Here is a 14028-nt window from a genome sequence, read left to right as displayed (position 1 = left end):
TAGCACTGTCCAATTGGATAAGGACTTGTCTTATGAGGAGGAGCTGGTATCTATTCTAGACCGGCAGGTTCGTCAGTTGAGGTCGAAGAGTTTTCCTTCTGTTCGTGTTCAGTGGAGAGGTCAGCCTCCTGAGGCATCAACCTGGGAGTCCGAGTCCTATATGCGGAGTAGTTATCCCCATCTTTTCCGCGACTCAAGTACTTCCTTCTTCTGTCCGTTCGAGGACGAACAATTGTTTTAGAGGTGGAGAATGTGATGACCCAAAAAGGGCCGTTACTTGTTTTAAAACGAAACTTCCGTGTTCTGAGGACTTGAAAACCTCATTTAGAGTCATCTCAATTTGCGTGCGCAGTCCGGGCGCATAGACGGAAGCTTAAATATGAAATTTTGTGAAAAATGATAAGTTTTGACTGTAAAATGAATAAATTTAACTTCGGTCAATATTTTGGGTAAACGGACCCGGATCCGTGATTTGACAGTCCCAAGGGTCCATAGGAAAATATGGGACTTGTGCATAAGCCCGGAATCGAATTCCGAGGTCCCGAGCCCGAGAAATGAATTTTTAAAGGAAATTGTTTTATGAAAATTTTTAAGGAAATTTAAAATGAAGTTTGATTAGAAAGAGATGGTATCGGGCCCGTATTTTGGTTCCGGCACCCGGTACAGGTCTTATATATGGTTTAAGTCATTTCTATAAAGTTTGGTTGACAACAGACATCGTTTGACGTGATTCGGACCTAAATTGCTAAATTTGATACTTGATGAACTTTGAGAAAAAGTTCTTGATTTTGAGGTTTGATTCATTGTTATTCAGGTTATTTTGGCGATTTGATCGCACATATAAGTTCGTATGATGTTGTTGAGTTAGTACATGTGTTTGGTTAGGAGCCCCGAGGGCTCAAGTGTGTTTCAGATGTGTTTCGGCATGTTTTGAACTTAGGAAAAAAAGTTGTAGATTCATAGAAGTTGCAGGTCTCTGAAGCCAGGTCTCGCGGTCTGCGGTGGAAACCTAACGGCTGCGGTGGGGACTCCGCGACCGCAGTGGGATTTGTGTGGTCCGTGGTGAGCAAGGCCAAACCTCCGTGCCCGCGCTCGATTTCTTGTGGTCCGCGTTGGAGCTCCACGGCCGCAGTCCGTTTTATGCGGTCCGCGGTGGAGCTCCGCAACCATAGTCCTTTTTATGCGGTCTGCAGAGAGGGTCTGAGAGGAGTATATTTACACATACTTTTCAGTTATTTTTCACTTTTCAAAACCCCAAAGGCATAAGAGGTGATTTTTTAAATAACCTTTCTTCTCCAAATCAATTGTAAGTCATTTTTAACTAGTTTTCTTCAATCATTAACATCTTTTAACATGATTTCAACTTCAAATCAATTATTTTCATGGGAAAAATTGGGTGTTTTGGGTAGAACCTAGGTTTTCACAAAAATGGGGATTTGGACCTCGATTTGAGGTCTGATTTCAAAATAAATTACATATTTGAGCTCGTGAAGGAATGGGTAATCGGGTTTTGGTCCGAATTTTGGGTTGGACCAAGCGGGCTCGGGGTCGATTTTTGACTTTTGGGGAAATCTTTATAAAACCTATTTTCATGCATTAAAATTGATTCATTTAGCATTTATTGATATCGTTAAGCAAATTGTGGCTAGATACAAGCGAGTTGGTGGTGGAAACAAGAGGTAAAACGGTAATTGAGGCTTGAATTATGCTCGTTGCATCGAGGTAAGTGTTTGGTCTAACCTTAGCTTCAGGGATTAGGAGTTGTGTCATATTTGCTATTTGCTTCTTGTCGAGTACGACGTATAGGCATGGTGACGAGTATCTATACATTGGTATCAAGCATGACCGTGGGTCTTATATTGTGATTTTCATGATTTCGTTGTATTATTCATGTCTTGGTGAAAATTTCTAATTGTTGTATAAAGTTTGTGGAAAGAATTGTGACCTATGAATATTGGGAGTGTTGGCTCAGTATGTATAGAGAAATTGTGAAAGTATAAGTGATAATTGAATTTTTAGAGCTGTGGCTCGAGTTGTGAAATGAGTTGTGAAAGTATAAGTGATAATCGAACCTTTAGAGCATTGGCTCGAGTTGTGAAGTGAATTGTGAAGTAAAATTGAGAAAGAGAAGAGATCATTATATTGTCACCCTTGCCGGGCTATTGTTGATTTATTTGTTGTTCCTTTGCCGGGATTTAATTGTTTAATTGTTGTTCTCTTGTCGGGATTTAATTGGTGACTTATTGTTCCCTTGTCGGGATTTTTATTGCAAAATTTCCTTTATTTCCTTACCCTATTATTTGTGATTATTATTTGGGTGAGGAAGAGATTTAAAGCATGAAGGGTGATGCCGTGCATTGTTGGTTATTGTGAGGAAAGAGTGTAAAGCACGAAGGGTGATGCCGTGCCGCACGATTTACCATTTCGTGCCGATTTTATTGATTATATGGTGAGGAAAGAGAGGAAAAGCACGAATGGTGATGTCGTGCACATTTTTATTATATGATTGCTTTGGTGAGGACGAGAGTAATAGCACGAAGGGTGATGCCGTGCATTTGTTGATTTCTGATTCTTTTTTGATATCCGAGTTATGTTGTTTCTTTCATTACTTGTTGTTATTTGATTTACTTTGAGATTATAGATTCCCTTACCCTATTTGCCTTGTGATTGTTGTTTGGGTGAGGAAGAACGTAAAGCACGAAGGGTGATGTGTGTATTGTTTTGGTGAGAACGAGAGTAAAAGCACGAAGGGTGATGCCGTGCAAATTATTGATTTCTGCTTCTTTGTTGATATTCTAGTTATGTTGTTTCTTTCCTTACTTGATGCCTTTCTATTCGTAACTATTATCTCCCCCACAGCATGTTCCCCCCTCCCACATTGACTGGTTATTTCTGTATCTCTTTTTCCGCTGTATATATATATATATATGAACTGCACAGGTTTTTTTTGGAGTCTGGTCCTAGCCTCATCACTACTTCGCCGAGGTTAGGCTAGACACTTACCAGCACATGGGGTCGGTTGTGCTGATACTACACTCTGCACTGTGTGCAGATCCAGGAGCAGCTTTGGATAGTAGTTGGAGTGCTTCCTTCAGTCCACTCGGAGACCCAAGGTAGACCTGCAAGCATCCGCAGGCCCTGCGTCTCCCTCTATCTCTATTTCCTATTTCATCTTCTTTCGTTCAGAAACAATATATTGTATTTTCTTCAGACCTTAGTTGTAGTAACTCTTAGACAGTCCGTGACACTGTGACACCAGATTTTGGGCATTTGAGGTTTTAAAAGTTGTAATAGACGCTGATTTTAGATATTTCATCGTTTCCTTCCGCTTAATTATTTAAGGTTCCGCTGTTTTCATGTTATCGCTTGTATTTGTTAAAAAGAAGTAATGCGATAATGAATTAGGTAGTTAAGCGTTGGCTTGCCTAGCTCTCATTAGTAAGTGCCATCACGACTCCCGGGGGTGAGAAATCTGGGTCGTGACACAAACCTCTTGAGAGATAGAAGAATTTCATGCCTCGATTCTGAAGTTGAATTGAGAGATAGACGAACTTTAGATCTAATTCTGAAGTTGCATCGAAAAGATAGAAAAGCCTTAGATCTGATTCTAAATTTGTACGTTGAAGCGATAGAAGAGCTTCATATCCGATTCCGACATTCTAAATTTGTGACTTCAAATGTAAATTTTGAAGTGATCAGATGCGAATTCTGAAGTTTATATCGAAGCGAGTAAATTTTATAAATTTTGTACAATATGGATATGACTTCAATGGTGGCCCTCAAATCGGGTATATCTGCACTTCCATGGTTATTTGTAGAAGCATTTGGGCCTTTAAGGGGATGTTAATTTAAGTTGTCCCAGTCCAATGCTATTTGGGCCTAATTTTATATCTGACGCTCTCCAATAATGGAAGGAAAAAATGTAGAAATGACACCAAATAGCCGGTTTGAGCATCCCATTTAATCCATAATCAGTTTTAAAAAATTAAGTTAACGTTTAGCCAATTTAGCAAACTTCAAACTTTCGGATCTGAAGTTTTGAATTGCCAAAGCCTAACTTCATTGAAGCGAAGATCTGAAGTTTGAACTGTAAAACCTAAACTTCAGACCTTTGATTGATTTTGAATTGCATTCAAACTTGCCTAATTTCAGACATGTGATTGAAATTTTATACTTAATAGTCAAAATATGATTTTGATATAGCTAAACTTTAAAACTCTGTAAAGTTCCACTATTTTTAAATAATAGACCTAAAAACAGCTATTTCTGCACTTCGCTCTCGTAAAAGGATGTATGGGCTCGAACTTTGTGTTTGTTTTTTCACCTTTTTCTACAACACACGACTTCAAGTGATGTTTGGTTTTAAAGTGATTTTAGCAAATAATTCTAAAACAGCAGCCACTCTTGTTTAAATTAGAAAATTATACTAATTTTCCAAGAATCAAATTATTTTGATTTCACCAAAATATAAATCAACGCTAAGCAGTATTTTAAAACTAAATTGTTTTAGTTTCTAGGGACAACTTAATTCAATCGTTTGTTTTTAGAGAAATAATGTAGTTGGTGCTCAAATGTTTCTGAGTCGCTGCAGAAGATGCGCCTTGACCTTGGGGCCCATGTGGTGTCTCTTTGTTGTGTGAATGTATAAGTGACTCGAATCGTCTTGCCTATTTACTTTGGTCAAGCCATCTCCAACCCACCTCTATTTTTACCTCCAAACTTTATTTTGGAGTAAAACATAAAGGAATTTTGCTCCAACCTAGCTGCACATTTATCTTCAATCTGACACTATTCATCCACTCCATCACTATTCCCTTTTTATTTATTTATTTATTTATTTATTTATTATTTAACTCTTTGAATTATCATATTATATATACCTAATTATGTTTATGTAATATTTTTATAATATTAATTTTACATCTTAATTTTGGCGTATAATTTTGATAAATTAATATTCGCATATATTATTTTTATGAAAAATTGTAAGTTAATTTTATTATAAATTATAATTGTATAAAAATATATATAACCTTCACAAAAATGAAAGGTGCAAATATAAAATACAAGCTAAAATTGAAAAGTGAAAGTTTAAAATATATTAAATAAAAATGCATTAAAATTGGAAATACATTAAAATTGAAAATACATAAAATTAAAAAAGAATTATATAGAAGAGTTGTAAATTTAAAAAGAATTATATAAAGAAATGAAATTGAAAATACATTAATATGTATTATATGCGATGATTATGTAAAATGAACAAAAAGATAGGATTTGTTTAATGGAAATAAGAATAAAATTTTAATAAAAAATAATAATATAATATAAAAGAGAGAGAAGAATATAAGAAGATAAGGCCGATGAAGATGATACCCGACTTGTTACCCCGGAAACAGGAATCCCCCAAAACCTAGGGTCTGTCCAATTATTCCATTGGATGCAAGGAATGGGTAGTGCTCTAACTATCTTACAAGGCCATGTGAGGAACGAATCAACGACACCGGTGGAATTGCAAGCTCCGGTGATTAAAACCCCTATAGATCCAGTATAAAATGAGATAGATACGGCTACAGCGGCTAGAAAATTAACATTCTCGACGGGATTAGGGATCCACAACCAACCCTATCTGACATTGTCCAAGGCAATAGGTCACAACATCAAGGATTGAAATTGAACTGTTATCCTTATAACATTAAGGATTCAATAAAAATAGTTAGACTGAACTACACAGAGGTTGAGAAGCAAAATAGGAATGGAGGACAAGCCTAATTGGATATGTAATAGGTGGATCTCCTATATTCAAGGAGATGCTGAAGTTTGTGTATGGTGTGTGGCATTTTGTATCGACAACTACATGCATTACTCCATGACGAAGGTTACTTTATTTTTAAATTCAGTTCTGATGAAGATAGAGATCTAATACTTCGAAATGGCCCATACACATTCAACAACAGACCAATGATATTGAAGCAATGAGAGCCAGATTTCCAATTGAGCAAGGAAACTACGAACAATATCCTAGTTTGGGTGAATTTCCCTAGGTTGCATATACAATACTGGACGGTGGAAAATCTGGGAAGTATAGCAAGCTCTATAGGGAGACCGATTTGCATAGATAAACTCACAGCCTAAAAAGCAAGGATATCTTATGCGCGCATATTGATCGAAATGGATGTGTATCAACCATTGCATGATACAGTGCTGATTGAAACTGCTGATGGTAACACAAGGAGCATATATTAAGCTACGATTGGCAACCATCTTTCTTTCAAGACTACCTTCAAATAGGGTATCGTACAAGTGACTGCAATGCACAAGCAGAAAAGACAAAATAAATTGGCCCTGCTCCTAAAGGTCAGGCAGGGACTAAAAAGCAACAAGGAGAACAACACAAGAGAGGAAGGAAACAAGTCACTAAGTGGGTAGTAAAGCCAAATGCAACCAAAGAAACTCAAGAGCAAGAAGCAAGAGCTGAACCTAGTACTAACGAAGTGATTGCAACAGAAGTGATAAGGCAAGAAGAGAGTTCTGAAGGGACTGTGCAAACTGAAAATGCTGATTTCCAGATGGCCAAAACAAAAGGGAAACAATTGCAAATCCCCAAGGTGCGAACATCACTAAGGGATGGCTTGTCTGATGCAAATATTGAAGCTACGCGGCACCAAAACAAATTTAGTGCACTGAGAATTCAGGAAAAGGAAGATGCTAAGTCAGACATCTAAAGAGGGAAGAGAGAGTACTCCTTGCTCAATCCCCAAGATTATTAGCTCATGGAATATTAAAGGGATTAACAAGCCCTACAAGCAGAAAGAACTCAAGGCCTTTCTTATAAAGTAACAGTACTAAGGTGCCTTGAGACAAAAGTAAAAACCTGGAATGCAAAAAAAGCTAGAAGGAAAATTGAAAATGATTGGGAAGTGTTTACAAACTACACACAGGATCCAAACGGAAGAATATGGATAATATGAAAGAATTAGCATGTAGAAGTCAAAATAATACTTGCAAGGGCTCAGCTGGTACATTGTGAAGTCAGGGATAAACACTTAGATTTTACCTGATGCTTAACATTTATGTATGGGTACAACACAATAGCGGGGAGACAGGAAATATAGACACAACTAAGACAAATCCATAGTACTATGGTGGAGGCTTAGCTTAGTTTAGGAGATTTTAACACCATGATCTTTGTTACTAATAGAATCAATGGCAATTCTGTTAGTTAAAGTAAGGTGGAAGATTTCCAAAAATGTATTGCTGACATTGGGCTAGGACAGTTGAATAGAAAAGGTTGTCAATGGTCATAGTGCAACAAAAGGGAGGATGTAAACAAAATTTACAGTAATATAGATTGGACCTTGGGAAACTCTCACTAGTTTATGAAATATAGCAACATAGAGGCAATGCATAAAACTTATGGGGTATCTGATCATTCCCCCATAATATTTTGAACTGAGGTTATTAGGAATTGGTTGCCAAAACCTTTTAGACTATTGAATGTGCTCCTACAGGAGGAAGAATTCAACCAAATGGTTTAAGAGATATGGAATCAATCTATCTCTGGATATACTATGTATTCAGTTTGGAAGAAACTGCAGAATCTAGGAAGCAAAACAAAAGGGATGAACAGAACTTTCAACTCAGTGGAAAAAAGGATAGACACCCTCAAGGGGAAGCTGTAGAGGATACAAAGTGAGAATGATGCTGACCATTCAACAATCAGTTGATATTGGGGGAGAAGGAGATATTAATGCAAATAGAGAAATGGGAAGGCATTCAAGAAAAGGTGTATAGACAGAAATCAAGGGCAATCTAGATATCAGTAGGGGATTCCAACACAAAGTTTTCCTATGCACAGTTGAAAGCAAGACAAGCTAGGAATAGAGTGTCTTCCATATGTAATGAACATGGTCAAAAACTGACTGACCCTTCCTTGGTAGAACAAGAGTTCATAACATTCTTCAAAACTTGCTAGGGACAAATGCTACTGAACTACCTTGCCTTAATGTTACAATAGCTAGAAATGGACCATGCTTGATTAGAGAACAACATGTACTCATTAAGGCTATATCAGAGGAAGAAATCAAACAGGGACTTAAAGATATGCCAAATGGCAAAGCTCCTGGCATAGATGGTTTTCCAGCTGAGTTCTTCACGACATATTGGGGCGTTGTTGGAGAAGAAACTATGCAGGCTGTGAAGGAATTTTTTGAAATAGGGAAACTTCTGAAAAATGTTAATAGTACTACTGTTACATTGGTGCCAAAGGTTTCAAGTCCCTCTTTTGTAAAAGAATTTTGACCAATAGCATGTTGTACCATACTATACAAGCTCATTGCCAAGATCCTTACAACAAGATTAAAGATAGTGGTGGACTTCGTAGTAGGGCCAGCACAGTCAACATTCATAAAAGGGAGAAGCATATTAGACAATGTGATTATTGCCCATGAGCCGGTAAAGGGATGTAACCAAAAAGGTGTCTCGCCTAGGTGCATCATAAATTGGACATAAGGAAGGCATATGATTCGGTTGAATGGCCATTCCTACGTATGGTACTACTGGAATGATACCTAGCAAAATGGTCCAGCAGATAATGGAATGTATAACTATTGTGAGCAACTCTTTGCTGATCAGTAGTGGACTTATTAGTAGATTTCAAGCAAGGAAGAGACTGCGACAAGGGGACCCAATGTCCCTTTACTGTTTGTACTAGTAATGGAGTATCTAAATAGAACTCTGAAGACTCTAAAGGACATCCCTCACTTCAACTTTCATCCAAGATGTGCAAAGCTGAACCTCACACATATCTGCTTTGCAGATGATCTGATAATGTGTTGCAGAGCTGACAAGATTTCCATTCAACTATTGCTTGATAAGTTTAACCATTTCTCGAAGGTGTCTGGGCTCATGGCAAGCCTGGACAAGAGTTCTATCTATGTAGCTGGAGTGTCTCAGGGATTTAAAGACATGATCACCTCAGATTACCAGTTCAAGCTGGAAGGCTTACCATTCAAATACTTGGGGGTGCCTCTATCATCAAGCTGACAATCCAGTAATGCATGCCATTAGTTGAGAAGATAACCAACAGAATCAAGTGCTGGACATCAAAGTTTCTCTCTTACAGTGAAAGATTACAACTGATAAAGAGTGTTCTATTTGAAATGCAAATATATTGGGGCAGGTATTTCTGATGCCAAAAAAGATCATCCAATTTGTGGCTACTGCGTGCAGGATATTCTTATGGACATGCAGCCAAAACTCCTCAAAGAGGGAACTGATTGCCTGGGACAGAATATGTATGCTTACTTCAGCTGGTGGACTAAACGTCTAACAACTTTTTATGGTCGAACAAAGAAGCTCTTTGTAAATTAATGTGGGCTATACATACAAAGAAAGATGCACTGTGAATAAAATGGATACACAATTTTTATATAAAGAAGCATGACTTCACTACAATGAACACCCCTAGGCAAGCATGATGGCTTGTAAGGAAAGTATTTGATACAAGACAATGGTACCTGGGCATCAACTTTTTTGCCAACATCAACAATTATTGCAGGCAAGGACAATTCAATATTAAGAATACATACACATTAGCAAGTCCTCAATACCCAAAAGTTCATTGGAAAGCTTTAATGCTGGGTTCAAATGCTATACCTAGACATAATTTCATTTTGTGGCTGGCACTTCATCAAAGGCTTACCACTGTTGATAGACTGGCAACTTGGGGGGTATGCAGATAGCAAGTGAATGTGTATTGTGCAACATTGGGAAAACAGAAACAATGGCCCATCTCTTTTTTTGAATGTCAGTACTCAAGGACCATCTGGAGTACAATGCTCAAATGGATGGGAGAGAGACATCCAGTTGGATATTGGGAAGAGGAAGTCGTATGGCTAACGAAAAGAACAAAAAATGGTAGGCCTCGAAATAGCATATTGGCATTCCTATTTGCAGCTTTGGTTTATCATACATAGATAGAGAGAAATATGTGTAGATTTTAGGGGCAAAAAACTGATATCAAAAAGAAAATACAAGATATCGTCCTTCAACTATATATAAAGGACAACAGAAGGCTAAATGGAAGAAGATCTTAGAAGGTGTAAATAGTTTTCATCTATGAATAGTTGGCACTCAATAGTATAAGTAGCAGAGGGAATATTGAAATGTACATAACAGTTTTGGTTAGTGTTCTTGAGTCTAGCTCTTTAGTCCAAAGGAGTTGGAGGAGATGTAATTATTTTTACTGGTTGAATAAAATCTTTTGATATTTGACAAAAAACAAAAGTAATGGTTGGAATTAGTTTACTCCATTTTGGAGTAAAAATTTGGAATGGACGGGTTGGAGATGTCCTGAGGGTCGAAGATGAACTTGACATCTATATTTGACGACAACAACAACAATCCAGTATAATCCCACTTAGTGGGGTCTGAGAAAGGTATATGTGTGCAGACCTTACCCCTACCCTGGGGTCTGGGAAGGGTATATGTGTGCACACCTTACCCCTACCCTGGGGTCTGGGAAGGGTATATGTGTGCACACCTTACCCCTACCCTGGGGTAGTGCTTACCTCCTGACATCTATATTTGAGGACAAGCAAATTTCTTAATTTTATACAATCTAAAACCTAGTCTACACCAGCGTAGCAGCTATAAAAATATTTTTTCAAGCAAAATGTTACAATATGTTCTTTGACAAAATTAAGCCAAAACAAAACCCAATCCACCTAAGTTTTCATCCATATAGCCATATAACGCTAACGTTGTACCAATGACCAACCAAAGGTGCTGCAAACTAGGATTTGAACTTACAAAATTATTGGATCCACAAAAAATAGTCTGTATTATTCACAATTTTATTTGGTATGAGTTACACCTATTACGTGGCAGACACAATTAGAATAGTCCTTTCAGCTTTTGCCAAGTGGATGTGGGCCCTACTTTTAGAAGAAAAGGGGCCAAGCCCAAGCCCTTACAGAACAAATTTTTTCTAAAAACTTTTATACTACCATTTAACCATGGCCAAATAATATATTCTCTTACTTTAATTTAATGTAAACATGGATAATTATATTCCTTATAACTAGCTATGACAAGCCTGCACACAACATTCACAGCATGTTACAATTTCCCACTCCTGATTGTCATGGATGAAACAAAGACAATTTCACAACAAGAACTAGAGCAGCTACAAATTTCTTGACAAACTAAAAGAGTGAGGACCTAAAAGATTACTTCAATTCCCTTAGCACAAAAATAGTATAGAAAATCCATCCCCGCCCCCACAAGTTCATTACATAACTGAACAGCTACTAGTGCTGTTCTCATCACTGAACATATGGGACTTGGCCATAGTTGTAACAGAATTGAAACTAGGCTCAACATAAGAGGCAGTATATGGGACTTGGCCATAGTTGTAATAATAACCAGTGGCTGGAGGAACAAAAGTAGACCTATTGTACATCATCTGGGGCTGTTGCATTGCATGCCTGTTTTGCAAATTCATTATCATAGAGCTGGTGGAAGAATTAAGATGACCTGTTGTTAAACCATTAGTTGTAAATCCAGCTGAAGATCCTTGTATAACATTACTCGGATGAACTTGAAATCCTCTAATTCCCATTAAGTTGGAGTTATTATTTCCTCCACTCAAAATAGCAGCAACATTGTTGTTAGTCCCATTCCCTTGAAAACCAGCAAGATAGACATTGGGACCACCCCCTAATTGTGCACTGTTCATATTCATTTTCAAGGCAGCCATTGTGTTTGGATCAATTACTTTCATTGCTATGTTCTGATTTGGGGTCACTATTTTCTTGCCAGCATTAATATTTCCATTGTTGGGAGTAGTGGCAATATTGGCTGCTAATATTCCTTTAATTGCATTGTTTGCTTCTGCATTTTGTTGTTGCTCAAGAAGTGCTATTTGGTTTGCGTCCTCATCATAATCTTCTTCCTCATCTTCATCAAGATTATAATCATCTCCTTCTTCTCCTACAAAGTTAAACTCTTGCTGATTATTCTTGAGGGATTCAAGAACCTTAATCTGACCTTGCTTTTGAGTTTTGTTGTCCTTTCCATCTTTGATGCAGTTGGGATTCTGTTTCTGGTTTTGATTACTTTTCTGAGACCATAGCTCAGCATGTTTACCAGCTCTAATCAATTTCTTAATCAGAGTTTCTGAATTTACACTTCCAGAAACAGTGACTTTTTGCTGCTCAGCATCTATGTTTACTTGGTAAACACCTGTCAAAAGATGAAAAATAACAAAACAAGAAAATAGTAAGGGAACAATTAGGATGAAGGTTAATAAAGACCCCTATGTCCAATTTATATAAAAAATAAAATAAAAAGCTTTTAAAATTTGTGGTCTAAAATAGATATGAGTAATACACATTTATATAACTATAAATCATCTCATTAATGTAAAATAAAAAATTTAAAGTTAAATATTCTTTTTTTAGAAGAATAGTATACTCTTATTTTCAAGAGCAATGAGAAGATTATTAGTACAAAAGAGCCAAGAAGATTATTAGTACAAAAGAGCCAAAATACCAAGAAAAAGACAGTAAGAAAAGTAAAACCTTCAATTCTTTGGAGAAGCTTCTTCACTTTCTGCTTGCATCCATTACAATGTATGTTCACACGGAGAACACAGGTCTACAAAAAGGGAACGGACAAAAGAAGATATAGAAGGAAGGACCATAGACCAACTTTATGGTAATACACTAGTAGAACTTGGTCTTGAAAGAGAGATGTACCTGAATCTTTAGTAGCTTAAAGTCTTCATCTCTGGCCATTTCTTCAGTGCAGTTTAAAATTAATGATCTGCTACAAGAACAAGTAATAATTATAAACACCACGCTGTACTTAAAATTACAATGAGGGGAAAGGCGTTAGTTTCACAAGATTATCAATTTCTTAAAATTGAAGAAGCATGCATATATAGACATGGTAATTGAACTAATTACCTCACAAAGGTTTTGAACCCCTTGACCGCTAAGCTATACTTTTATGTTGTGTTAAGGAGATTCAAAACATAATATATTGCGATAAAAACACATTTTATTATATATGTACAATGTAATTTTTCGGCAAATGAGGTTTGTGTGAACCCTTCTTACCCCTAAATCCGCCTTGGTGCATAGTTACTTTTATTTTTACTCTTGTTCAAAAGCTGAATAAAAAGAACATAGAGAAGTGTCTTGAAAATAGATAAAGGTAATACTTACAGAAAAAAGAAGAGACAGAGAAAAAGAGATGAAAAGTTTAGTACTCCTTCTGTCCCAATTTATGTGACCGAGCTCGAATTTTGACACTCAAACTTTTTAGTTTTAATTGTTAATTGGGATATGATATTTTTAAATTTTTTGAAATAAAATTTATATGATTGAAAACTACGTAAAAAGAACTACTCTCTCTGTTCCATTTTATGTGAATCTATTTTCTTTTTGGTCTGTTCCAAAAAGAATGACCCCTTTCTAAATTTGAAAAAATTTTAGCTTAAACTTACAATTAAAATTTTTTATAACCACATAAATACTCTAGGCCCTTTTTGAGTTGTTTAGGACTACAAATTCCAAAAGTCTTCATTTTTTCTTAAACTTTGTACCCAGTCAAATAGGTTTACATAAATTGGAACGGAGGGAATATAAGTCATTATAGTATAATAATTAATAATTTAAAATATAAAAGGAGTATAAAAAATTGCGATAAATTAAAAGAAAACTCATTTAACTCTAGAAATATGAACTTCGCCTAAGGGTGGCAACTGGGCCGGTTAGGCCCGGAAATTGGCCTAGGCCCGCGAGCCCATATGGGTAGTGGGCCTAAACGGTCCTACCCGTTTAAGCCCAACACAAATGAGACATACAGGCCCATGTGGGCCGGTTCACAGTAAGGGCCCGTTAGGACCAGGACTGTTTGGGCCCGAGACCGGCTCCTAAGTGGGCCAGTTCAACCGGTCCCAAACGGTCCTAAACGGGCCCAACGACTAATTTTTTTTTTTAAAATCTCAATTCAATTTCT

The 14028-nt window shown here is 36.9% G+C and overlaps 2 protein-coding genes across 2 annotated transcripts; one reads left to right on the top strand and one right to left on the bottom strand.

The window, feature by feature from the left end:
- The first annotated feature begins 8533 nt into the window (after positions 1–8533).
- LOC142170424 (uncharacterized) lies at positions 8534–9372 on the top strand. Its single transcript, XM_075232328.1, has 3 exons — positions 8534–8702; positions 8819–9024; positions 9232–9372. The coding sequence occupies exons 1-3, from the start codon at positions 8534–8536 to the stop codon at positions 9370–9372; spliced, it is 516 nt and encodes a 171-aa protein (XP_075088429.1).
- Positions 9373–11068: 1696 nt separating this feature from the next.
- On the bottom strand, positions 11069–12868 carry LOC107809167 (heavy metal-associated isoprenylated plant protein 37). The gene is made up of 3 exons (XM_016633761.2): positions 12762–12868; positions 12585–12660; positions 11069–12246 (listed from the first exon to the last, which is right to left on the bottom strand). Exons 1-3 carry the CDS (start codon positions 12798–12800, stop codon positions 11294–11296), a joined length of 1068 nt encoding a protein of 355 aa, XP_016489247.1. The 5' UTR covers positions 12801–12868; the 3' UTR covers positions 11069–11293.
- Between the last annotated feature and the right edge of the window lie 1160 nt (positions 12869–14028).

This window comes from Nicotiana tabacum, chromosome 16 (genome assembly GCF_000715075.1).
Source record: "Nicotiana tabacum cultivar K326 chromosome 16, ASM71507v2, whole genome shotgun sequence".
In the NCBI taxonomy this organism is placed as follows: domain Eukaryota; kingdom Viridiplantae; phylum Streptophyta; class Magnoliopsida; order Solanales; family Solanaceae; genus Nicotiana; species Nicotiana tabacum.
Note: the sequence above shows the minus strand (reverse complement) of the source record. Positions and strands in the feature narration are given on the sequence as shown.